The 24,942-nt window shown below is 57.1% G+C and overlaps 8 protein-coding genes and 1 non-coding gene across 9 annotated transcripts; 4 read left to right on the top strand and 5 right to left on the bottom strand.

Annotated features, from left to right (window-relative positions):
* On the bottom strand, positions 1-1,063 carry C8Q71DRAFT_739145 (uncharacterized protein; the record flags this gene model as incomplete). The annotated part of the gene is made up of 3 exons (XM_047922698.1): positions 879-1,063; positions 710-823; positions 1-655 (listed from the first exon to the last, which is right to left on the bottom strand). A coding segment is annotated over exon 3 (550 nt), but the record flags the coding sequence as incomplete, so codon positions are not given.
* Positions 1,064-1,550: 487 nt separating this feature from the next.
* C8Q71DRAFT_720928 (uncharacterized protein) lies at positions 1,551-1,922 on the top strand (the record flags this gene model as incomplete). Its single annotated transcript, XM_047921389.1, has 1 exon — positions 1,551-1,922. The coding sequence occupies one exon, from the start codon at positions 1,551-1,553 to the stop codon at positions 1,920-1,922; it is 372 nt and encodes a 123-aa protein (XP_047783154.1).
* Positions 1,923-3,260: 1,338 nt separating this feature from the next.
* Positions 3,261-5,219, bottom strand: C8Q71DRAFT_854209 (uncharacterized protein; the record flags this gene model as incomplete). Its single annotated transcript, XM_047927017.1, has 1 exon — positions 3,261-5,219. The coding sequence occupies one exon, from the start codon at positions 5,217-5,219 to the stop codon at positions 3,261-3,263; it is 1,959 nt and encodes a 652-aa protein (XP_047783153.1).
* Positions 5,220-6,072: 853 nt separating this feature from the next.
* C8Q71DRAFT_t22 lies at positions 6,073-6,154 on the bottom strand. The gene has a single exon. It is a non-coding gene; the product is annotated as a tRNA-Gly (tRNA).
* A 1,313-nt stretch (positions 6,155-7,467) lies between these two features.
* Positions 7,468-11,073, top strand: C8Q71DRAFT_739119 (uncharacterized protein). Its single transcript, XM_047922697.1, has 2 exons — positions 7,468-8,611; positions 8,668-11,073. The coding sequence occupies exons 1-2, from the start codon at positions 7,686-7,688 to the stop codon at positions 10,961-10,963; spliced, it is 3,222 nt and encodes a 1,073-aa protein (XP_047783152.1). The 5' UTR covers positions 7,468-7,685; the 3' UTR covers positions 10,964-11,073.
* Position 11,074: 1 nt separating this feature from the next.
* C8Q71DRAFT_351486 (pre-mRNA-processing-splicing factor) lies at positions 11,075-18,802 on the bottom strand. Its single transcript, XM_047918007.1, has 10 exons — positions 18,546-18,802; positions 17,105-18,490; positions 16,786-17,043; positions 16,352-16,730; positions 15,411-16,301; positions 14,709-15,356; positions 13,027-14,652; positions 12,896-12,973; positions 11,504-12,846; positions 11,075-11,447 (listed from the first exon to the last, which is right to left on the bottom strand). Exons 1-10 carry the CDS (start codon positions 18,783-18,785, stop codon positions 11,187-11,189), a joined length of 7,110 nt encoding a protein of 2,369 aa, XP_047783151.1. The 5' UTR covers positions 18,786-18,802; the 3' UTR covers positions 11,075-11,186.
* A 203-nt stretch (positions 18,803-19,005) lies between these two features.
* On the bottom strand, positions 19,006-20,419 carry C8Q71DRAFT_739116 (Fcf2 pre-rRNA processing-domain-containing protein). The gene is made up of 4 exons (XM_047922696.1): positions 20,012-20,419; positions 19,755-19,962; positions 19,521-19,703; positions 19,006-19,469 (listed from the first exon to the last, which is right to left on the bottom strand). The coding sequence occupies exons 1-4, from the start codon at positions 20,341-20,343 to the stop codon at positions 19,251-19,253; spliced, it is 942 nt and encodes a 313-aa protein (XP_047783150.1). The 5' UTR covers positions 20,344-20,419; the 3' UTR covers positions 19,006-19,250.
* A 24-nt stretch (positions 20,420-20,443) lies between these two features.
* Positions 20,444-21,604, top strand: C8Q71DRAFT_350834 (UbiE/COQ5 methyltransferase). Its single transcript, XM_047918001.1, has 3 exons — positions 20,444-20,967; positions 21,017-21,227; positions 21,288-21,604. The coding sequence occupies exons 1-3, from the start codon at positions 20,511-20,513 to the stop codon at positions 21,523-21,525; spliced, it is 906 nt and encodes a 301-aa protein (XP_047783149.1). The 5' UTR covers positions 20,444-20,510; the 3' UTR covers positions 21,526-21,604.
* A 1-nt stretch (position 21,605) lies between these two features.
* Positions 21,606-24,853, top strand: C8Q71DRAFT_350916 (Cullin-domain-containing protein). The gene is made up of 9 exons (XM_047918003.1): positions 21,606-22,019; positions 22,068-22,147; positions 22,202-22,369; positions 22,432-23,301; positions 23,363-23,543; positions 23,594-24,055; positions 24,106-24,235; positions 24,294-24,396; positions 24,454-24,853. Exons 1-9 carry the CDS (start codon positions 21,806-21,808, stop codon positions 24,529-24,531), a joined length of 2,286 nt encoding a protein of 761 aa, XP_047783148.1. The 5' UTR covers positions 21,606-21,805; the 3' UTR covers positions 24,532-24,853.
* Positions 24,854-24,942: the final 89 nt, after the last annotated feature.

Below are 24,942 nucleotides of genomic sequence, written 5' to 3'. Positions count from 1 at the left end.
GCACCCGCCCGTTCTTGCCGCGTCCCGGCCCTGCCCACCGCTGATGCCATACCCGTCCGTGCCCAGTCCTCCGCGTGCCCTCACCCGTTCTTCCGTCACGCACGCGCGGTCCATTTTAGCGGTTGCGATTGCGTGCTGGGCATTCGCCCGGCGTGCTCGTCGTCGCCATGCATGTCGTCGTCGCCTGCGTGTGCCCGCCCACCTGCGTGTGTTCGTCGGCCACGTTTGCGTGCTGGGCATTCGCCTAGCGTGCTCGCGGTTGGCGTGTACGCTGTCTGCTGGTTGTCCGCCCAGTGTGTGCGCTGACAACTTGTCGGCCATGTTTGCGTAGTAGGCATTCGCCCTCCACGCTCGCAGTCGGCGTGTGTTGCGCGTGCCCCGGACCTGCCCAATGTCGCCGTCGCCGGTCTTTTGCTCACACGCGTGGGGTCCGTTCGTCGGCCGTGCTTGCGTGCTGGGCATTCGCCGAGTGCGCTCGCAGTCAGCGTGTGTGCCGTCGCCCATTGCTTGCCCGTGTTCCGCGCGGGGTATCCGCTTGTTGGTTGCGCTCCGACCATGCTGGGTCTTTGCCCAGTGTACCCGTGGTCGCCGGTGCTCGTGTTGTATCTGTCGGCTACGTTTGCACGTGTGGCATTTGCCCGCGTGCTCGTCATCGCTGTGTACTCGCGTGTTATCGCGCTCGAGACTAGAGGGCAGGGCTTGTACTCACCTGTCCTCGCCCTCAAGCTGTCCCCGTCGCCTTGTGGCGCTTTTGAACACCCTTCTTGCAGGCCGCGGTGGTATTTGCACCAGCGTCGAGGATGGTATGCCTTGCACGACGGGTCTGCACGTGCACATGCTGAGTCTGGAGACCAACAGACACACTAAATAGCACTCACCTCCTATCCTCCTGGCCCACTCATGCTTCTATCACCCCCTTCTCCTCGCCGTGCTTCGTCTGATGTAGTAGCCAAGCAGCTCGGCCGAAGGTTGTACGGGTGAGTTGGCATCGCCTCCCAGGCGACCGCGCGAGGCGGAGGCGGCGCGTGCAGGAAGGGCAGTGTCGCGCGCGGGGTACACTGGGGTGGCGTCGCAGCGTGTCGGTCGAGCTCGAGCTTGGGAGCGTGTGTGTGCTCCACGCGGGCGGCGATCTGGTCGAGGGAGAGCATGCGCGACACGGTGCGCGTGTCGAGGGACAGACTCGGAGAGCTAACGAGAGCGAGGACGTGGCCGCCGGCGCTTCACAAGTTTAGGGCAAGCCACAGTGGCACTTGGGCGTCCTGGTGCAGGTGCTCCTCGATGTCGTGGCATGACACCGCGCATCTAGCAAGCCTCTCCAATTAGCATCACCACCACGTTCTTGCAGCGCGACGTCTGCCCCAGGCGACTGCTGCAAGAAGCTGCTCAACGCAGGCTCCCCACCACCGCCATGCCTCTCCTCGACTCCCGCTCTCCCAGCCTCCAGCACGCGCCCACCCACCTTCTTCGCACCACCCACGGCCTCGCGGAACGCACCCGAGCCTGAGCTACATACGCCCATCTGCACTCTCCGCCGCATCGGCAACCACGGGATGGGCATCTCGTGCCTGTACCCGAACCGGCCGAGCCACACGCAAGACCACTTACGCTCGGTCCTACGGCACTGCACGCTCTTCCCCGTACTCGAGACCGTGCACACGGTTGGCTTCCTCGTCGACACGTGCACGGATCAGCTCACACGCGACGTCTTCATCTGGTGGATGGAGAAGTTCAAGGAGCAGGGGCTTGACATGCAAGACGGCGAGGGCATCGTGTGGCTACACACCGACCCTGCAGACGGCAAGCAGGAGATCGTCGCGCAGGACGAGATCGTTGCGGAGAATCACGCCAGCCTGGTACACAACAGCGATGCAGAGGAGGTAAAGTCCGCGAAGGGCGTGAGCATCGGGCACGCTTGGGAATGAGAAGGGAATTCTAGGTAAGTCAATACCCTGTTTCATTCCACCGCACATCCACGGACGATACCACACATAGCTGCGCAACTCTCCTTCAACTCGACACATGCTATGTACTGAAAACACACGCCTGAAGAACGGCGAGCCCAATCGGGTGTGAAGCGCACGCGCAAGCCGCACCGAGGCTAGAATTGCACCTGCACACGCCACGGTCCTACGAGCCCGGGTAGGACCCGTTGAGAAGGAGGAAGGAGGGGCAGCTCCACTGGTGAGTATCCCACTCGCTCCTTCAAATTTCCCGCCTAAAGTCTTCGGTGAGTCGCTTGATATCCTTTGCTCACCCACTTGCCCACACGGACGCCCGCCCGCAATTGTACATCTGCCCGCTTGGCCCCGTCTTCGTACGCTCGCCCGCATGGTCACTCGCCCACCGGCGGTCAACTCACCCGCAAACCCATCCGTGGACCCACGAACCCGCATGACCCGCACGCAACCCGTGCGGGCCACTGTGGTGGGTCTTTACCCGGGCGGGTGCGTTTATTAGATTTATTAGTAGTACAAGTACACAATGTGTAGCATACGTCGAAAATGAGATCTATTGCCAGAAATATTGAGCACGGAACTGGAGAATGGGAACTGCAGCAGTGATGCTTGCTGATGATTGTGTGAACTGTTATGGCTACGTAACGACTATCTAGCGACGCGATCGCCGCATTTTCCCAACCTTCTAAAATGCGACGGGTCTTGCTAACGAGTGACACGCTGACACTATGTAAAATTGGAATTTTAGCAACCGTTACGGCCCGTCACAGCCCGTAACCGAAATCAGAGAAGTTCTGATGCATCCAAGTTCGCCCGACAAAAATACAAGCTACAGTGCGTGACTCCCATTTTCTTGCTTCGCCGATCAACTAATGTGCATGACTTAGACAAGTCTAGGGGCGCAGGCTCACATAAGCCTTCGAGGGTGACTGTACTGGTTGCTCCGCTATCAAACAGAGCGTGTTGGCCCGGCGAAGTCGCCCTTTCATCCTGCGGAGACCTCGGCCTCATTTGCGCCATGAGGGGTGGAGATTGAATATATCCAGCTCTTGTACGCGGTGAGAGGCTAGATGCCTCATCTAGAGTACGAGCGGGAGCATGAAGCACCTATCCAGCGATACCGGACTCCGTTTCAAACAGTCAAAAAATGCGTTGAGTACTCGCGCTGTAGCTCTCGCTCTCTGAGTGGGTGTGAGTCATACTCAGAAGTGTATGTCATTGAACTGACATGAATACATTCAGAACACGATACTAAATACACGGGCTATTGACCTGCCAATGTCATACATGAGAATGACACCGACGTCACCGTACAGTAGATTGACCTCGGCCCCGACGCCCGCCCCGTCCACGCCCCCGGCCCCGCCCTCGTTTTCTGGCTCCAGGATCCACGGGCTCTAATATTGGCAGGTCCTCGTTACACTCCACCTCGCGCACGACCTCCTTCAACCGATCGAGGTCCTTCATCACCATGTCTCTAGGTTGCAAGATGCGCACCCTTTCGATCTCCGCACCGGCTTCGTAGCGCTCGACGAAACTGTCAACTAGCCTGTCAACGCAACTGGGTCCCTCGCCTGAAGTACCTTCAGAATCCCTGAAACGAAGATTGTCTATTGTGAGGAGCCGCAGGCAAGGGTAGGCGTAATTAAGGATCGGCGCTCTATCCGTGTGGCCCGCGACGTCCTGCTGCAGTAGCATCCACGGAAGGACGCCGTCGTAGACGGAACTGCTCCAGATTCGTATGTATAGCTCCGTGATGTCTGTCGTGTGCTGGCTGATCGCCCGCCACGTTTGCTCCAATTGAAGCGGCAATGGAATACCAATGAGGAACAGGGAGTGTATGTCAAGCCAGATTGGTGTGAGCTGAGGAATCTCCATGAATGCGCCAATGCACTCCAGGCTGAGACGGACATCGAGGATAGGTGTGTGGTGCTTCATCAAGTACGTTTCAGGCTGGTCGACTATGGCACTGTCGATGCTCTCGATGTAGCCGCGGATATGGGCACTGGAGGGCACCGAAGTTGCGGATGACTCGGACTCGATAGCGAGCGAGCGAAGCACGCCTAGGCTGTGCATCTTTGCAGCTACGGCTACAAGAAATCGCAATTGCAGACCTTGGGCTGGTTGTAGACTGATCATGAATGGAATGACTGTCAGTGTCTCGAGGGAGGGGGTGTCCAGAGGCTCCAAGAGAGCCACACAATAAGACATGTGCTCCGTCATCCGCAAGTGCCGGAGATGCGGTAATTTGACGGACTGGGTAGGTGCGCTTGAAACCCAACAGCACGACAGCGCACTTTCAGTCACAAGCTCTTGTAAGTTGGGCATGCGGGCAAGTGCCACAAGTAGGTCTCCCGTGTTGCCAGGTTCTAAGAAGGCAGACATGGCATTATCACTGGCACCGAGAGTCAGGTGCGTCAGCGATGGCAGCGAGACTCCGCGCCAGTCCAACTGGAACTTGTGAAGCTCGAGATGTCGCAGATTTCCGGTTTCTGGATGGTGTATGAGGCGTTCGATGCACTCACGATAGATGGAAGGTAGGAAATTGATTTTAAACCGCATAGTCTGTGATTGAAGTCGAGGAGCGGGTCCATCCAGCCATTTGAGAGAGTCCATGGGCAGGTATTCACGCGTATTGAGCCATAACCTGCGTATCCGTGGCATCTGCGCGAGAACATGACAGAGTGCTGCATTCTGCTTCTCCTGCTTCTCCGCAAAAGCAGTAGTAATGCTGGTGCACAACCCGAGGCCCGGCACCGTAATCATGTAGTCTAGTACTGTCACATCGAGCGACGCCGTCTGAGATCGTTCCAGGAACAAGTCCACTGGCTTTATGGAGCCGTACCACCGCGACGTGATTATGAGGTGGCTCCAGAGAGCGGGGCAGCCGAGCGCAACGGCGCGCCAATGGCTACAGACGTGTGTCACTGTGACCCATTCGTATGGATTACATCTGGGATCCGAGAGAATGGTCCCGGGGGGGCCGTCGCCGTCATACGATCTAGCAACGAGCAAGAAGACCGTACTGAGGACCTCCGGAGGAAGCCTGAAGATGGGTACGAATGTGTTGAGGCTAGCCCTGAGGTCGCTGAGGACCTCGGGAGGAAGCGTGGAAACGGGTACAAAGGTATTGAGGTGAGCCCGGAGGTCGCTGAGGCGGCGAATGTGGTAGGCTATCTCGTCGCAGATCGCCTGGCGGCTTGGGGATTGGTCGCTTGTAGGATCGTCCGGGATCACTTCCCGAACATCCTCTGAAGCATCCATGACGGGCAGTCTGGCAAACGGAGGCCTCAACGTCTACATGAAGTCGACATCAGGGTATTTGCCACCAGTGTAGTCAAAGAGAACGCACATCAATTTGGTGGGTATCGCCTGGGTATCGCTGTAAGGCGTTGTTGCGGTGATTGTGAGCAGGCACGGTGTACGGAGGCGACAATCCTCAGAACAGCGCACCGCTGCAAACGAAGGACGAAGGGCCAAGTGGTGTGATAGACTCGGATGCGAATTCGATGCGTCCACGGTTGGTCCACGGTAGTACACGGTGACAATCCGTCGGCGATACGGTAACGTCATCGTCATCTACTATGCGGCATTTGCCGAGCGAGCGATGCTTTCGTCCGACGTCCCTGAGACAAACGAGTCGACAGCACCGGTACCCTAATGAAGTTCCCTCACTGACCTAGTTACTTCTGGCGCGGCGACTGAACGCAACCACCTGCATCATCGTGGCTGAGTTGACTACAGTATACGCAAGCGACATCGTCAAACCGAAGGTGGCCAGGTCGGACTCGGACGTGACCATAGTTGCGCCGCTGTCCATGAGTACATAATTGCGCCGATTCGTACCTGACATAAGAAGCTTATAAGCTCGCCGAATACCAGAAGTCATGGCACGTACGACTCGGATAACATTGTTTGCGCGTGCAGTTCTGGCAGAGCGCGATTGCACTGGCACCTTGCGGCGGCTGTGACGATAAGTAACGATGAGTCAACAGCTACGGCAAATAGTAAACATCGAGTTCGGATGATGCATATACCGTATCTAGTGCAGGTTGTAGGTCAGACGCGTCTCGTGCGGGCAACAAAATGGGAAGGCTAAGATGAATATCCAGACGTATGCATTAAGGGGGAATCGAACCCCCGGCGGGTCGATGTGCTGCACGTGGCAACGACCCAGGTTACCACTACCCCATTAATGCGTTAGGAATGTGAGCTTGCCCAACGTCAAGAGCCATTTCCACACCGTTTACGTGTAGTCCCATGCCAGTTCACATATCCTCCTCGAAGTCATCGAGCTTGAGAATAACGTATAGCGTGAAGTCTTGCTAAATCACGCGAGACCATTGGAGGTGTGAGATTAACAGGCGCGTGCGACACTCGACGACGCCGGCTGGCAACTCTTGGAACTTGAAGCCTGGTCCTCACTGATCAGTGCGAGAAGCGACAGCGACCATACGTCGATGTGACTGACTGGAAGCCAATGTTGCAATGGGCTTTGACGGGAATGGAAGTTGGAACACATGACGTGCAGCAAGGAATAGAAGTCGAAGAACCTGCTCAATTGTCGGGTCCGTCAAGTTCTGTCAGTCCCCGAAATGAATGCAACCGACGAGAATGCCACGGCGCAGGGACTCACTGGTGGTCGCATTTGGTCGCACTATCGACCCTTGCAGCAACAGGATGGTTATGCGCGTATCAATACAAGATAAAAAGCCCAGACTCAATCTTATGCAAGCCGTGGGGCGGCCGAGGTCGTCGCCTGCGCCGATCTGAAGGTCGGAAGAGCTGCACGATTTACGTGCGGCGGTGCCCGGGTTAGGACTCGTCCTTGTTTGCATCCATCGAGCACGGGTCCGATGTGACGGAGCATTTCACCCATCATCGGTACGTTGAATTGACATTGCATCCGAGTTCGCCATCGGGAGATGCGCGATCGCATGGGTACTGCCCACTACCCAAGCTGCAGCGAGACGGTGATCAGTCCCAGCTCGTTGCAGTGAGACGGGGAAATTGCACATACGAATAACGATGTATACCGGACGGCTCAGGGTCGGTCAATCCTGAAGAAGAACGACTAGCCCGGAGTTCTCTGGCTCGCTACCGAGACGGGACCATCCGGTGTACTACGGCAATCTGGGCCTAGGCAGACTTCGCGAAGGAGGCTCACAATTAATCACCTTGTTCCTCGCGCGCAAATGGCCAAGTTCCGCGCCGCACCCGCCGTCGACTCCTATGCGAGACCAGAGGCTCGACGGTTCCTGTGTTCCTGGCGATATTGGCCGAGCGTGGTGCGGTACGAGTTGGTGCAGCCCGCGGTAGCAGCAGCCCGATGGCAGGGCTTGGCTGGGCTTGGGCAGGGCATGCACTGGCAGAAGACGGGTACAGTTGTACGAAAATAACATGAAGCGAGGCGGTGCTGGCGGAACGGAGAGACAAAATGAAGTGCGGGGAGGCGGAAATGAAGGCACGTGGAGGATCTAGCACAGATCGGAGCGCGGCGAGCACGCGGGAAGCCTGGCTGCACGCTTACTCGTCGTCGTCGCTGTCCGAGTCGTCGTCGTCGCTGGCTGCGACGCTCTCGAGCCCGTTTTCCCGCCGCCCACCCCGCCGTCGACGGCGCTGGTCTCCTTGTCTTCATTGCAGATGTTCTGACCGCCGGCGACACGCCGTGATCATCATCACCCTTGCCTTCTGGCGCCGCGTTCCTCGCTGCCATCCTTGTTTTCCTCCATGTCCCGCCCTACGTCCCCCGCTGTCCCCCGACCGCTCGTTCTCTCCACCCTCGATGAACTGCCAAGTCCCCCTCGCTCCCGGACCTCCTCGCTACCCGCCACAGCCGACCCCTTTACTGCCCACCCGACCGGCTCTGGCTCCTTCGTCACCTACGAGCCAAACCATCCAGGCATGGTAGGCTCCTCGTCGCCACCTCCTGCGTCTATGCCGCTCGCACTGCTACCAAAGCGTGCTCGCGGGAGCCTGCTCATGGCCGCATCTGGCCTCGCATTTGGCCGCACGAGGGGCAAGGGCAAGAAACCGTCGACGCCTGTCCAGCCGTCCTCATTCGTCTTCTCCGAGGTCATTGAGATCTCTGCCCCCCGCAAGGACGAAGACGACGAAGAGCGCGACCGTCTGCGCGACGCGGCCGCACAGTCCATCGGACTCGACCCTGTCCTGCTCTCAGATGAGCGCTCCCTCTCCGAATCGGAGGTTCTAGAGGACACGCGTGCAGGCTCCTCAACGCCCACACCCGCACCGTCTGCTGAGCTCCCTAGCTTTCCGTCGACAAGATCGGCGCTTGCCCCATTTGTGCAGCTTCATGCGCGAATCGCAAAGCACTACCCCTCGCCATCACTTCTTAAGCTCGCACTCGCACGTCAATGGAAGTATCGCATGCTCGTTCTCACCACAGCGGCACAGGGCTCTGCATGTCTGCATGTCTTCAAGACAGGGGTAACAGAAGACCGCGAGTTGGAGCGCCTCCCTGTGGGCGTAGATACGGTCGTGTTCGTCGCGGACGAGGACGTCGGTGGGCGACGTGGCGTAGTACGCGTCGGCCGCCCCGACGGCGCCGGAATCGAGATGGCGCTGCATATAACGGATCCAGCGCAGGCTCACGAGTGGATCACCGCTATCAAGCAGGCTGTCCTCAGCCAAAGGTACGTGCCATTAGCCCTCGCTCAGCCGCCACCATGCTCACTGACGCGCTCTGCAGGTCTGTGCGAGCGGGCCTTGGTCTAATGTCACACAGCCCCGGAGGGGTCGAGCCACGCGGAGATATGGACGTGATGTTAAGCATGCGCGCGCAAGGCATGCTCTCATCCCCTACGTCGTCCACATTCAGCCCCGAGATCTCAAGCGCGCCCGTTACCCAGCGCTCCCCGAGCGCGGCAGGCACGCGCTCGCCCTCGGGCGCTGTGTCCGCACTGCGCGGACTATTTTCGAGCCCCGGCAGCCGTCCGCGGTCACCGTCGACGGCGAGCACGGGGGTGGACAGCGAGGACTCCGAGAGCCAGCACGAGGACTCGTTCGGCCGCGCGGGAACGAGCCTGCTTGGTATGTTCAGGTCGCAGAGCGTAGCGAGCGAGCGCCCGATATCGCCTGTGAACTCGATGGGTGCGGGCGGGGTGTCTGCGTCAGTGCCCTCGACTCCGCGCCAGGTGGATGCACAACTCGCACAGCCGCACGCACATTTGGACCGCAAGATCCTGCAAGACAAGGATCTGGATCTGATCGAGTCTAAGCCGCACAGCGGTGGTTCGGACGTGAGCGCGCTGCTGCGCGGACGATCCCCGCTTTCGATGGCAACCCTCCGTGCTATACCCGCCCCCGCAACGACGCCTCCGCCGCTTCAGCCGCCACCACGACGACGCGGGTACACTATCGGTAGCACCCCTATGGGCGCGCGACCTAGGCCCGAGACCGTAGCGGGGAACGCATATACGCATGCGAACAGAAGCACGGCGGAGAGCTTCGGGCTGCGTGCGGCAGGCATGGGCATGCTATTCGCTCCGCACCCGCCGCCTGCACCGAGCTTGCGTCCGGGCAGCTCCGGAGAGGGCAAACCACGGACGTCGCTTTCGTCGGTCTCCTCATACGCGTCATATGCGTCCAACGAACGACGCGCATCGTCGGAAGCGGGCCACTCGAATGGGCATGCAAACGGGAACGCCAACGGCTCGGTCAATACGAAACGGTGGTCCCGGCAGAGCATACTACCGCACCGACTCACGCCTCCAGAGGGTGCGCTACCTGCGCCGCCGGTGCCTGCCTCTACGCACGGTTCACCCAGGTCAATATCGTCTCTCCCTCGACATCCGTACGCCGCTGAGGCTTCTCCACAAAGCGTCAGCAGCGATAGCCCTCAGAGTTTCGTCTTCAACCTTCGCGAGACCTCACGGCGAGATACGTCCCCGCTGAGCAGCGGTAGCCCGCAGAGCTTCGTGCTGAACTTGCGCGAATTCTCGCGGCGCGCGTCGGGCTCGTCTGCGCGGAGTACCAGCAGTGTGAGCACGTCGCATTCGCGTGGAACAACTAGTAACGGGAGCTTCCTTGGTCATGGCCAGGGTCACCGCCCACACTCGTCGCACCGCGCATCGATGCCCCCGCCCCAGCGTCCCGCGCCGCTCACAGCACTACCGCCTACCCCCGCAACCGTCGATCCGGATTCGCCGCCGAAGTCGCCGAACTCCGCGTCATCGTACAAGACGACGTTCCGCGAGTCGCTTGCCCTACGCCGCCTGTCTCTGTCGCCTCCCAGCGTGCCGCCCTCGTCGAGCTTGCCGCCGCGCCCTGACGATCCACCACCCTACCGCAGTAACGGCCACCGTCGGACTTTGAGCAGTGGCGGTCCGCTCACACCCATTCCTGCGTCTCCCGGAACAGGCGCGTCAGATTCAGGGGTGGCTTCTCCGTTTCCTCCGCCGAGTTCTCCCCTTCCTCCAACGCCGGAGGCGCATTCAACCTCTTTTGCCCCAGCACAGTCTACTACACCCACGCAGTCGCAGCCGAATCCCCAACCACCGTCCCGTGCAGCCGCCTTCAAGCAGCGCATACGCATGCTCAGCACCCCCTCGCAGACCCTCTCGCTCCCCCTCAACATCCCGCCGCTGTCGCCTACCCCGTCCACCGTCAGCCCGTACTCCGTACCCAACACACCCATCGGCGAGCCGATTGCGTCACCTCTTCTTCAAAATGACCCCGACTTTGTCAACTCCGCAGCGATGCCACCGACTCCCCAACCGCCTCCCCGGAGCGCCTTCTTGCCTCATGTCTTCGCCAACGCGGTGGACGAGCACGAGCACGGCGTCACATCGCTGTCGCCCCCTCCGCGGCGAGGCTCGCGTAGGATATCGCGGTATCCGGATGACGAGAGCGACGATTCCTCGGAAAAGGGTAAACAGAGGCCCTCGACGGCCGACGCCGCGGGCGACGTTGGCCATAGACAGGGTTCCCTTTCACTCTCATCCCGAACGTCAGCCATTTCTTTAATCAACTTGCACTCTACGTAGATATCTATCACGATTACCCCCTTTTGTATGATCTTGGTCGGTTCAGTTCGTGCTCTTTGCAGTCATTTGCTTGCTGTTTTTTCTTCTCTGGGATCGCGGCACACATGTATAGTAGTATCATTGAGATTACAGCTGTCATTATTCCTTCGTACCAATACAATCATAATCAGAGCAATGCGACAGTAGGAATACAGCGACGAGTCAACAAGAAGGGTCCACTAGATCACGCAAGCGCATTCTCTATGTCAGCACTATCATCTCCCGTCTCCATGTTGGCGAACGACAAGAATGCGGCCGGGCGGTGCTCCTCGGCCCAGAACAGCAGTGGCGTGTCGAGCGTCGTTGAGTAGTGCATCGACGGCGACCAGAGCTGCGTCAATCCGATACCGTAGTTCCACACGCGACCTTCAGGCACGAGCGTCATTCCCAATATACGGTCTGAGAGCAAAAGCTGCACTCGTTCAGACATGTTCGGGTTGAAGCCCTGTTATACAATGCGTCAGTACAAATCGATTACAGGGTTCGTAGACGACAATTTACCTGTGGATTGGGTGACGTATCGGTGTTCTTCCGACCCCACTCGAAGCCAGCAATGGAGAGTGAATGCGCAGACAGCGATACCGAACCCGGCGTGAACGCGCACGTCAAGCATATTGACGACGAGCCCCATTCTGGATGCTCAGCTACTAGCTTAGCCTGGGTGGTGACGTCCGTGGGAGAGAGGTGCGGCAGCTCGAGAGCCTGTGTCTTGATCCAACCAAGCGGCTCGAGGTCCTTGAGCAAGAAGTCGTCCTTCGGTAACTGCGACGGCAACTCAACACTGTTGTTGTTTCCGCGCTGCGGGACCCATGCCACGGCTTTGACCTCCTTGACTTGCTTGTTGTCTGGCGGGGAGACGCCGTACAAGAAGGCGGCAACCTGAGTGCGCAGGTCGGAAGCAGTGATAAAGGCGCGAAGGATGTTCTTCGGCAGAACGTACGTGTACGAGCTGGCGTCGTCACGGACATCGTCGTTGGAGACGTAGATGTGCTGAAGGCGGAGCGGTAGGTGCGTAGCAGAGATTGCGCGTACACGCCAGTCGGATTTGCTACTGAACACCTGTTGCTCGTAGTTCGTCGTGGTCACGGTCTGGATGGCATCACCGTGGATGTTGGTCGTCTGCGTTTGTACAGCCGTGACTTGGCTCTGTGCCTCGGAGCTCTTCTCGAGTTCCGCCATTTGCTGCCGCTGTACTGACGGTGCAGCGATCTCCTGACCCAGAATAATGTCACGGATCTCGCTGGCCGTGAGGGAAGCGATGTTCACGCTGTTCCGCTTGCCGAAGTCGGCCAGGATGAGATCCTTGAGGGCGACCTCAACCTTGATCCACTCTTCATCGCCGAGAGATGGCCACACGAAGTGCGGTTCCGTGATGGTGTTTTTGTCGGGTCGAAGAATGATCTTCGCCTTCTCGTTGTTGACATGCAGGCCACGAAGTAGAAGGATGAGGCGGGAGAAAGCCGTATAGCTCGAGATCGACTTCAGCCAGTCATCGTATAGGTTGAAAAGCACCATCTGAGGCTGCGTCGCCCGCAGAATGAGATCACCAAACTTCTCCATCTTCATGCAGGCCTGGAACGGCAGCTGCAGCTCTGAACCCTTGATGACGATGTTCGGGAAGTCGAGCAAATGAACCTCAAGAGGATCCAACATGCCCTTACGGGTCACGATGACCTGCTTAGGCTGCTCCTCTACGGGCAACGAACGGACAAGGGCTGCAACTTCTTCGGCCGTCTTCCACTTCGCCAGCTGGCCGAGACGCTTCTGACCTGCCCAGACACTCGTGTGAATGATTTTGAGGAAGAGCTGGCCAGAACGAGGGTTGAAGATGAAGATGGCGCCGTCTAAAAATATGGGTTAGTAAGTAATCTCCCAACGTCACGGACGACTTACTGATTGGCTTGGTCGTCAAGTTACCCTCGAACGTCTTGTGGATTGTCACACGGTACACGTTCGTATCGTCAACGAACCCTGGACGAAGTGTCAGATGCCGTCATCATATGCGTTACAAAGATGATACTTACAGATGATCTGGTTTGAGAAGAGCTCGGAGTAGTTCTGGCTGTTGAGGTACGGCTCGGTGGGCTCTGACGAGTAAAGCTGCAGACCCTTGCGGATACGCTCGCGCAAGACGTGGCAAGCAGGGTTGGCCTTCATGATCTTCGCCATTGCCTGCTGGATAAGCGGCTTCATACCCGGGAACCAGTTACCGTACGCAGACCAGAGGTTGTAGGCGAGGTCCATGCCGATCATGACACCGGTTGGCGAAGGATAGATGCTCATGGAGTCCGAGATGTAGTCCAGGAACTTCGCACGTGTGTACCGTTCGATGTCGTGCGTATCGAAGTCTCCCCAACGGAGCTGGACATCGATCCAGTACTTGTTGCTGGTCGTGCCATCGAGAACGTCTTTGCTGTCGGTTACAAGCGAGGGTCGGGAGATGTTCCACTTGTACGCGGAGAAGAGGAGGATGTCGGCGCAAGACGAGTTCATCTTGTAACTCTTACGTGGGTGGATGGTCTCCTTCTGGACGGTCTCGATCTGCAACGGCTCGAGCTCCTGGTCGAACACCTGGCACAAGTCCATGACGACACTTTCGTGGATCTTCTGCCAAAGATGGGCACGGAAGATTTGGATCAAGCTGATCTTGAGCGTGGGGATCTTGCCGTGCATGAAGATGCCAGTCAGGTCGAGCTGAACCTGGAAGCCGACGTAGACGTTGGCACGGTTGATGGTAGGACTCCACCAGAGAGTGAACCGACGGTTGGGAATCTGGTTAAGACCTGATCGCTGCGCGTTCGTGAGCTTCTTGTAACGCATCGACTCTTCAAATCCGGACGCTTTCTCCCAGAACAGACCCTCCCACGTCGGGAAGTAGGTACCCTTGAAGAGCGTGTGCTCGAGAATACCTTCAACACCTCCCAAGGCGGCGATGACGTCCACACGGTAGTTGTTGAGCTGCCACAGCTTGCCATCGTGGCGCTGAGACGTCCACCAGAAAGGGTTGTGCTTGAGCAGCTGATACTGCTTCCAGTCGGTGCGTACACGCCAACCGCGGTCGTAGGCGAGCGTATGCCTGTCCTTCTGGAACAGTGTGTTGATACGCGGGATACCGCGATCCCAGCTGTCCTCAAGATCCTCGAGGGTGAGACGGCGGTTCTGAGCGTTCGCCTCTTTCCGCTTCATCGAGTACTCCGACCATACGCGAGCCGAATCCAGGAACTCCGCCTCCCAAGGCTGGAGGTACCGGTAGAGGTTCGGAATCAGCTGGTCCTCCTCGTGGGACATACCGGCACGGAAGTGAGTGACCCCAACGTCTGTTTGCTTCGACCACCGGAGATCGCTCTGGGGAATGAGAACGTGGCCCATCGACAGCATGCCGAGACCACCCAATTCCTTCGGTGTGTAGAAGACGACCGGCGGGAAACGCGACGGCATCTTGGAGTTCAAGCCAATCTTGACACGCGTTTGAATCTTGTTCTCGGCCTTGACGAGAGCGTCTAGCAACTCGTTTGTATGGATGACAGCTTCACGGTAGTATGTCATCAAACCGATGAGCGCGGTGTTCCACTTGTTGACGATCTTGGAGAATGTCGTCGATCCCGAGCTCATCAGGACCTGACGAATTCGGTTGTTGAATTGCTGGACACCTGTCATACACCGACATCAATGAGAAACCAAAGACAAAGCGACGATGATAACGAACCGTCATCAGACACGCGCAAGAAGGCCTGAGCAGTGCGCTCCTTCGTCTGCTCGTTGGTGAGGTTCCAAACGGCATCCTTCAGCGAGAACTGTTCACCACCCATCGTCCGTATCTTGGGCAGGATGCGAACTTCGAACCCACACATGGAGAAGAGGAGCTGCGGGTTGTTCTTCGAGTACACGCTGACGAATGTGTCTTCCCACTCGATCGTAGTGAGGGACCGAGGCAAACTCTGCTTGACGTTCCAGAACACGGCTCTGCCAAGGTTGACGTCGTGCTTGATGAGACGCATACGACAGTCCCGAGGCCAACACCTCTTGTTGTTGTACCCGATGACGTTGTTGTTCGTTGGGTCAGGGTTAGCACTGAGGTATCGCTGGATCAGGTCTCGGGACTCCTCCGCAGTGAAGCGGAAGAGGATGTGGATGCGGTCGACGTAACGCGAGTACAGACGGATAGGGTGGCGCGTCTCGGTTGCAGAATCACGGTATTGCAAGAAGTTGTTAGGCATCTGCGGCGGCCCAGCCATCTCACTCGCGCGCTGGAGACCGAGGATGAGCAGGTCGAGAACCAGACCGTAGTACTGGAAGACGAAGGCAGAGAACTGGAGGCCACGGATCAGACCATAGGCGTTCGTATGCGCCATATCTGCGATACAAAATCAGCAACCATGAGACCGTGACATATGCTCGAATGTCTCACCTTTGTACGTCAAGACGGTGTTGTTCTTCGCCGTGATGTAGTCCGCCAAGTTGTGATCCAAGATAAGACGTAGCAACCGATTGAGCAGCGTCAAGTCGATCTTCTCGTACACCTTCGACAGGACCGTCTCCATGAGTACGTTGCACTCGCCCTCGCTCGTCTCCCAGACGTCGGTCAAGTTGTTGATGCCCTGACACCACTTGTAGACAAGAAGCGGAGGTGGCTCAGTGTCGGCGGGCTTGATCCAGGCAGGGAACAGACCGCGCTTGTCAGCCTCGAAGAACAAGAACTGGTCAAGGTAGGCATCCGTGATCTTCTCGACCGGCTCAATGTCGTAGCAGGGGATGAGCTTGTCATACGTGTCGAAGAACTCGATACCTGACTCCTTGAACGCGCGCTGGGTGAGCAGCAAACGCTTGATGCGCGACAAACATTCATGCGGGTTGTCGTACGCCTGCTCAATGAGCGCCAGCTCCTCGCGCTGCGACTGGTTGAGACGACCCTTGACGGAGTACGCCTCCTTGAGCTTTTCCAGCGCAAGCACCAACAGCTTGGTGTCGTGCTTGTAGTTCAGCGGTGGGAAGGGGATGGGCGAGAACTTCCTGCTTTCGAGCCAGTGCACAGTGGCCGTGTAGATCCCGACGGCTTCCTCGGCGCTGATGTACGGACCATCCTTGAGGTACCCGTGCTGCCTCTCCTGCTCAGCCTTGAGGTACAGCCGAGTGAGACGTCCAAGGTTCTTCTTCACAACTGCCTTGTCAACGGTCGCACCACGCCGGATACGCTCGCGGTTGTAGTGCGCGACAGACGTCCACCAATCAGCCTTGCTCTTGATGTAACGGAGAATGATGTTCTCGATGGCAGTCGGCATTCCGGGAACCTTCCAAGGAACTGCAATCATGGTCAGTCGCTCGTCACGTAACACGTAGCAAGACACTTACTGTTCGCCTTCCAGCAACGCCACGCCTCAGACAGGTGCTGCAGAATCGTCTTTGCCTTGTTCTGCTTGATCGACTCGGGCATCATGTCCAGGATGTCGTGCATGACCGCGGCGCGCAGCTCGAGGTCGTAATGCGACTCGACACGCTGCTTCGTGACCGTCTTCGCAATACCCTTGCTGTTACGACCCTCGAACTGACGTGCGAGCAGGTTACCGAGCCAACGCTCAAGCAGGGGAACGATCCCGCGCATAAAGAACAGCCAGACACGCCAACCTGGGGCCCAGAAGCCGACACCAGGTCCTTTGCCTACGGGACCGGTGTTGAAGCGGTAGTAGATCAAATGCTTGAGGTCCTTCGTCATCCGCACCTGTCGCATTAACTACGAGGAGGAAGGGATTAGCGTGAAATCGACTGGATGCGACAAAGCGACCAACCTTGTACTTGTACCGGTACATACCAGTGAGGGCACCGATATGCGCGAAGATGTACTGCAGTGCGTCGGCTAGCTGGAACGCATCGACGTTGCCGAGACGGAACTGAACATGCGCGTCGACAACCAACTTCGTGAGACGGAGAATCTCGCGGCACAGGTGGAAGGCATTTCCGAATCGCGACTTCTTACGCTCCTTCGTCGTCAGCGTCTTCACTGGCTTCAAGTTCATGTTGTAGTCGAGGTGCAGGTAGTTCAAGTTCTGTGAACGCGAACGTCAATTACCACGTTGAGCATCGACTGATCTTCCGAGGACAACATACCTTCCGGTGGATGAGTAGATTCAGCATATTGTAGCCTTGCCTGCAGACCTGCAGACCGGCCTCAACCCAATCCAACCGCGTGGTCTGGAAGAACTTCGTGGCCTTCAGCTGCCTGAACAAGTTCTTCTTCGACATGGGTTTCTCCGGGCGCGTCTTCAGCTCGTTGAGAACGAAGCACTTGAGGAGCTTCTGGTACGATACGCGAACTTTCACTGGCTGGTTCGGCGGGCAGTGCTCGAGGTACCAATTCTTCACGAGCGGGATATCCTGCGCACGGCGCATACGCCCTGAGCGGCGGTTGTACGGGTCAGGCGCCCACCACAACGCGATAGCGTCCGCAGTCAGATCACTCTCCAGGGGCTTGTCCTCGAGGAAGGGCTCAACCTCATCGGGGAGCTCAAAGTCGTCGTCATCAGCGTCGTTAGGTCCAAAGACCATGTCCTCATGAGATACGAGTGGCACATTCTTCGGAGTGAAGCCGCGCAGCGAAATAGGGTTGATGAGAGGATCGAAGTAGAAAGCGGGTAGGTCGGGGTCATCTGTGCGAATGTAGACGTTCTTCGGGGTGTGGTAAGGGGATATACGGACGGACCGGGGAAGTGAGTTGTACAGGTGTGGGAACGCGACCTTGTACTCCGTCCGGATCTGCTGCCGGATGATGACCTTGTTGATGTCGTTGAACTCGTTCCAGTCCTCGTCGAACGTATCCATATCTCTGTACAACGGCTCGAACTTGGGGCCTCCGGGAATCGCCATATTGAGCGCCTTCGCAGTGAAGAACGACTTCTTGTCGAAGAGGTAGGAGGAGTTGCTATCTGTGTGGTCCGACAGCAGCGTCCGACCCAGCCGATACAGATTGGCCATGACAGGTAGCGTTAGGTTCCAATACCTGTACGACGACCCGTTGACGTGCGGGGTATCGACCAGCGGCTTCGGGTCGTAGAACCAGTCGTAGATCGCGGAGTCCTCCCCCTCGTCGAGTTCCAACTGAATGGCCTCGAGAGGCTCCACGTCCAGGACGTTGTCGCCATAGTCAAGAGGCGGCTCTTCGTCGTCGAACGGCGGGAACCGCATGCGCTTGAAGTGCCGACGATCACGCTTCTCCCTCCGCATAGCCAGCCACATGCTACTCCATTGCGCATGGTACACGGGCTCGATGACCCTAGGGATCTCGTTGACGAACGTGATAGCACCAGTGATGTGGTAGAGCACCGGAACCTCGCGCACTTGCTCCCAGGGGTAAGGGATGTTTTCGAGCAGCTTCATCACGGCATGCGGAACGTACTTCAGTGCGCCGAGGTGGACGCGCTTGTCGTTCCTGAACTTGCGGTTGCTCATGTCGCCGTGGTCCTTGATGATTTTACGGACATGCTCAGGCGGCAAATCCTTGTGGTTCAAGTCAGCACAAGCTCATCAGGGCCAGAAAGGCGCGTAGACGTACCTGCTTTCCCATGTCAACATAACCCCCTTTCCGCTTTTCCCCATATCTCTTCTTCTGCATCTGAATCCACTTCTGGGACTTTTGCGCGAGCATTTCAGGAGGCATCCTCGAGCTCGACGGTTGGTTGAAGCCCGATGGGGTCGGCATTCCGGGAGGTGGAGGAGGCATCCCAGGCATCCCAGGTGGGGGCGGCATACCGCCCATGCCAGGAGGGTAGGACATCCCTGGAGGGTAGCTCATCGTGGTCGTTGGTAGAGAAGCGCTTGCAAACAGCCCTTCCTCAAGGCGCGTGCGGCGTGAGCGCCCGAACGATTGGATCTCCCAACATTTGAATCTCCGAAGTGGGGCGGAGTTACACTTCCCCGATCACTGTGGCGGGAACTCCTGCAGTAAGTTAAGTTCTACAGTGGAAGTTGCGCACTGACTCGGAGCGCCTCCTGGTCGTCATTATTGTGTAGGCCCAGCTTCCACTGAGTGGTCATGCAGCTATTACAATTCATTGCGTCAAATGCCTCAGTCGCAGTGAACTTTCGGCAGTGAGAATACATGCTGTTCTCCTTTTGTTTCACCGTAATGCAATAGATGTGAACTGGTGATACAAATCCGACCACGACAATCATGCAAGTGATGTGTCCAGACTTGAACAGCGGACTCGGACGCAAGATCGGCACAGGCGAGGCCTATACTACCGGTGTAATGCGCTCATCACCATTTCGGTTTCCGTAGGGCTTTCTTTTTGGCCAAAGTACCCCGACCTTTGGCTGAGCGTACGCTCTGCAGTTCCTTAAACTTCTTTTTCGCGTAGCTCTTGGCCTCTGCATCGTCCACCAGCTCGTCCACCAGGGTTCGCTTCCTCTCGGCCCTGCTGAGGTTCTCTGCATTTGGGCCTCCAAACGGCGATGGCGATGCAACAATAGTGCCCATCTACGCGTGTGTTAGCTGGCATGTGAAATGCCAAGGGGTACAGAAACATACCGCGAAATGCTTCGGCAAGCCCTTGATACCCTTCCCTTCTCCCTCGTCTTTCTTGTAGAACCGTTTCGGGTCCAGCTGATTGCGCAAGCGCAGCGCCTCGTATTCTCGGTACAGTCTCGGGAGATCTGCCTCTGCAGGTGCGGGGAGGTCGAACCAGTCCGGCCCTGCAGTTTTGTTTTTCAGCTGTGCTGTGTCAGTGACATCGTCTTGGGGCGGATGGACGGCAGCACATACCGCCTTTGTTTCCTTCTTCGTCAACGGCCTGCCAGACTTCGTAGGTTCTGGTAGATATGGTGGTGATGCAGGCACGACACGAGAAGAGCTTGCCTGCTCTGCTTGTTCGATGTCCAGGTCGCGGACCCGTGAGGGACCTGCTTGCTTCGAGTCGGCGAGGTCAAAGTAGGGTTTGGGGAGTTTGCCTGGATCGAGTGGAGGGAGTGGTCTGGCGATCGGATGTCAGACAGGGATACGAGCAGCCAGAGCGAACTCACTTTTGGGTGTCCTCATCACCAGTGTCAAGCCGTATCTCCTCTTCGTCTGCTACGGCGGACTGACTGCCCCTTTCCCGGTCTTGTGCTTTCAGCGCCGCATTTCTCCTGGCTTTCTCGAGGAGAGAGTCGAGAAACTCTTGGCCAACCTCCTCTTCTGAATCCGAGTCGCTGTCTGAGGTATCCGAGCTACTCGCTGAGCTTTCCGAGTGCGAGTCCGAGCTCAGATCCGAGGTACTCCCAGTCTGTGATTGAGATTCTGCGACGTTGGCAACCCCTCGCTGGACGGATTTGCCTTTGGACTTTGGAGAAAGGGGAGCTGTAACAGCGGTCATGTTGAGTGAGAGGAGGTGAGAGGTCAGGACAACCAGCTCGCGGAGCACCAGGTATTCGATCGGGAAGAAAGTCGACTCCGTGAGTATCGGGGGTCTCGTGCTCGACGCGTCTTCGCGTCCAGGACTCGGAGTGCCCCCGAAGTGCCCCAGCCACTGCATCCTTGACCATGTTCGCCAGCAACATCGCTCGGCGGGCATGTCGCACCAATCGTCCTTTCCGACACTGTCGATTCAACCATAATCAACCGACTCCAAATCAGAACCAGGAGTCAAGCCGGGCAACTCATTTTGGGTTCCAAACCGTACCGGAGGAGCAAAAGGAGTCCCTCGTCAAGAATGTGTTCGACTCCGTTGCATCCTCGTACGACCTCATGAACGACGCCATGTCGCTCGGGATACACAGGCTCTGGAAAGACGAGCTTGTGAGCTTGCTGAAGCCAGGAGCAAGGGGACCGCAGAAATGCATTGACGTCGCCGGTGGCACGGGTGACATCGCGTTGCGCATACTGGACCATGCCAGGGAACGTTATGCGGACAGAGAAACGGCCGTGGACGTCGTGGACATCAACGGAGAGATGCTCAGGGAAGGTTTCAAGAGGTTCAAAAAGACCATGTATCACAACAGTATGTGTTCGATGATTAGCTGCTGAACATGTCCTGACGACCATTATAGCCCCTCAAATCGCTTTCCAGGAGGCTAATGCGCAAGCACTCCCTACGGAACGGTTTCCTGACAACACGTACGACCTCTACACCATTGCATTTGGTATCCGGAACTGCACTTCGATTCCCGATGTACTGAAGGAGGCGCACCGAGTCCTGAAGCCGGGCGGTACCTTCGCATGCCTAGAATTCAGCAGAGTGAACAACCCGCTGCTCAGCACGTAAGTCTCTCCGTTATGTGCTTGTCCGTGGCCATGATGTTGACATGCGTGTTCCGCAAGCGTATACGACCAATACTCGTTTTCCATCATCCCTCTGCTGGGTACCATCCTGGCGGGCGACCGTGCATCCTACCAATATCTAGTCGAGTCCATTCGGAATTTCCCTCCGCAGCCAGAATTTGCGCAGATGATCGTCGACGCTGGATTTACCACTGGAGGCATGTTCGAGGGCAAAGGCGGCGCGTGGCGTGACCTGACCTTTGGCGTTGCTGCGATACATACAGGTGTCAAGGTCTGAGTGTAGACAGCCTATATATGATATTACCACCTCTTGTTGCTTCGTGCACACGACCACCCACTGCACTGTACTTGGCGGTGCAACTTGAAGGACAAAGCGGGTGAGGCGAAGTGACTGTGACGTGCGTGACCTATTACAAGGCAGAAGCACGCCCCGCCTCGCGCTGAGTACGCGCTCACCTCGTTTGTCGTGAACCGCATCCTCCTCCAGGTCCTCCTCTGCCTATCTCCCACATACATTGTTCCTCCGTCTATCTGGTACAGCATACTAGCCGTCTGCGATGGCCAACAACGCCAATGCGTACCCGATGCCACCGCAGAACGCGGATCTGGCGACGACATGGGCGTACCTAGAGGAGGGCGTCGACCACATCATGACCAAGCTGCAGACGGGGGTGTCGTACTCCAAGTACATGAGCCTATACACCGTCTCGTACAACTACTGTACTTCCTCCAAGATGCATGGAACGGGCGAGCAGGGTCTCGGGCACCGAAGTGAGTCCCGCCGGTCTCAATATCCGAGTACATGTTGATGACCCCCAGCCGGAGCCAATCTGATGGGTTCCGATCTATACAACAACCTCATTCGCTACTTCACCACACATCTAGGAGACCTCAAGAACGTACGTGCCGCATTGCCTCCTTTAAGACCGCGTATTCACGCCTCGTCGACTTAGCACTCTGACTCGCTTCAAGACGAAGCACTCTTGCGGTACTACGCCCAAGAGTGGGACCGATATACGACAGGTGCCAACTACATCAACCGTCTCTTCACGTATCTCAACCGTCATTGGGTCAAACGTGAACGGGACGAGGGGAGGAAGGGTGTATACCCCGTCTACACAGTGCGTCTTGTGCCACCCACCGAGTCTGACCCATCTTCACACTTACACCACACCCTTTCCAGCTAGCTCTCGTTCAATGGAAGCAGAACTTCTTCCTCCACATCCAGAGCAAGGGTCAGAAACTGGCAGGCGCCTTGCTTCGTCTGATCGAGCGCCAACGAAACGGCGAGACGATTGACCAGACCCTGGTCAAGAAGGTCGTCGACTCATTCGTGTCGCTCGGTCTAGACGAGGGCGATATCAACAAGGTGTCGTACGAGGTGTACAAGGAGCACTTCGAGGCACCATTCCTGGAAGCGACAGAGAAGTACTACAAGCAGGAGTCAGAAGCATTCCTCGCTGAGAACACTGTCGCCGAATACCTCAAGAAGGCCGAGGAGCGGTTGCGTGAGGAGGAGGACCGTGTCGAGAGGTATCTCAACAACAACACGCGGAAGGGCCTCATCAGCAAATGCGAGCATGTCCTTATCCGTGAGCATGCCGAGCTCATGTGGGAGAACTTCCAAGAACTTCTCGACTATGATAAGGACGAGGACCTCCAGCGCATGTACGCCCTCCTCGCGCGCATTCCCGAGGGCCTCGAGCCTCTACGCAAGCGGTTTGAGGAGCACGTCAAACGGTCCGGTCTTGCTGCCGTCTCGAAGCTTGTCGGTCAGGGCGGTGCAGATGCCATCGACCCCAAGGCCTATGTCGATGCCCTCCTCGAGGTTCACTCAAAGAACTCCGAGACTGTTACGAGGAGCTTCCGCGGGGAGGCAGGTTTCGTGGCGAGTCTCGATAAGGCATGCCGAGAGTTCGTCAACAGGAATGACGCCACTGGCACCTCGACGACGAAATCGCCAGAGCTGTTGGCGAAGCATGCAGACGCGCTGCTTCGGAAGAACAACAAGATGGCCGAGGAGGAGGACCTGGAGGGTGCGCTCAACAAAGTGGTGAGTGGCGATGTGGCATTGTATGCGCATAACCGAGTCTGACTCGCATAATCCTTGGCAGATGGTGTTGTTCAAGTACATCGACGACAAGGACGTCTTCCAGACGTACTACACGACCAAACTGTCTAAGCGGCTGATTCACGGCGTGTCGGCATCGGATGAAGCTGAGGCGAGCATGATCTCGAAGCTCAAGGAGGCCTGCGGTTTCGAGTACACCAACAAGCTGCAGCGCATGTTCACAGGTGGGCAAAGGCATTTCGCACTATCTCAGTCATCGCTAATGTTATCGCAGACATGAGTCTCAGCAAGGATCTCACGGACCAGTTCAAGGAACGTGTCCAACAAAACCACGACGACATGGACCTTACCTTCTCGATCATGGTCCTGGGCACCAACTTCTGGCCACTCAACCCGACAAACAGCGAGTTCATCATCCCGACGGACATCCTGCCGACGTACGAGCGGTTCACGAAGTACTACCAACAGAAGCACTCGGGCCGTAAGCTCACGTGGCTCTGGAACTACTCGAAGAACGAGCTACGGGCGAACAAGTTCAACCCGAAGTACATCCTCATGACGAGCTCGTGGCAGATGGCGGTCCTGCTGCAGTACAATAACAACGACACGATGTCTCTCGATGAGCTCGTGACGGCGACCGGTGTGTCGAAGGAATACCTGAAGCAGGTTCTGGGTGTGCTCGTCAAGGCCAAGATCCTGATCAGCGACGACAGCGACCAGTACGACTACAACCCGAGTGAGTACCACTTGGTGGGCTACTGTATCATGGCTTACATTTGGTTGCAGACTTCAAGTCGAAGAAGATTCGGATCAATCTGAATATGCCGATCAAGGCTGAGCAGAAGGCTGAATCGTCTGAGGTGCAGAAGATCGTCGACGAGGATCGCAAATACGTCATCCAGGCGACCATCGTCCGGTGAGTATCAATTGAGTTGCAGCTTTCTACACGCATTCCTTTCTCACACGCTCTCCAGTATCATGAAGGCACGGAAGCAGATGAAGAACCAGGCCCTCATCCAGGAGGTGATCAGCCAGATCTCGCAGCGGTTCACGCCCAAGATTCCTGACATCAAGAAGGTACGCTTCCTCCCTTATACGGAATTAGCGCAGTGCTTGACGTCCGTTCCGTACTAGGCTATCGAACATCTTCTCGAGAAGGAGTACATTGAGCGAGTGGATGGCACCCGAGACACCTTCGCCTATGTCGCGTGATATCCCCTGCATGCATATTGTCGTCCTCGCTTTGTAGTGCTTACCGGTTTACGTCTAGAACTGTACATTGTAGCATATCTTACACCACGTCATGTCTTGTTCACTGAATGTCTTGCTGTCCGTCAGGCATGTCCAGCATGCGCTGCGGTATCGCGCTATGTCTGGATCAGATGAGATAGCGTCGTCGATACATATTTGTGTTCTACTGGACTATCATGTACCTAGGCTCATCGCGCGAAGGTAGAGCTTTGCTTTGAGGTCTGTCCTCCGAGTTGCTGCTACGTTGTCACTAGTACGCCAGAGTTGCGTTGAGACAGGTTGAGACGCGCCAACCACCATATGCCGAGTTTAACACTACACCTGCCTAATAAGGCTGGGGCGCTTGCGTTATGATCGTGACGTGGCTGCGCC

This window comes from Rhodofomes roseus (genome assembly GCF_022264815.1).
Source record: "Rhodofomes roseus strain CIRM-BRFM 1785 chromosome Unknown C8Q71scaffold_3, whole genome shotgun sequence".
In the NCBI taxonomy this organism is placed as follows: Eukaryota; Fungi; Basidiomycota; class Agaricomycetes; order Polyporales; family Fomitopsidaceae; genus Rhodofomes; species Rhodofomes roseus.
The sequence above is the reverse complement of the archived record's forward strand: the minus strand, read 5'-3'. Positions and strand labels throughout refer to the sequence as shown.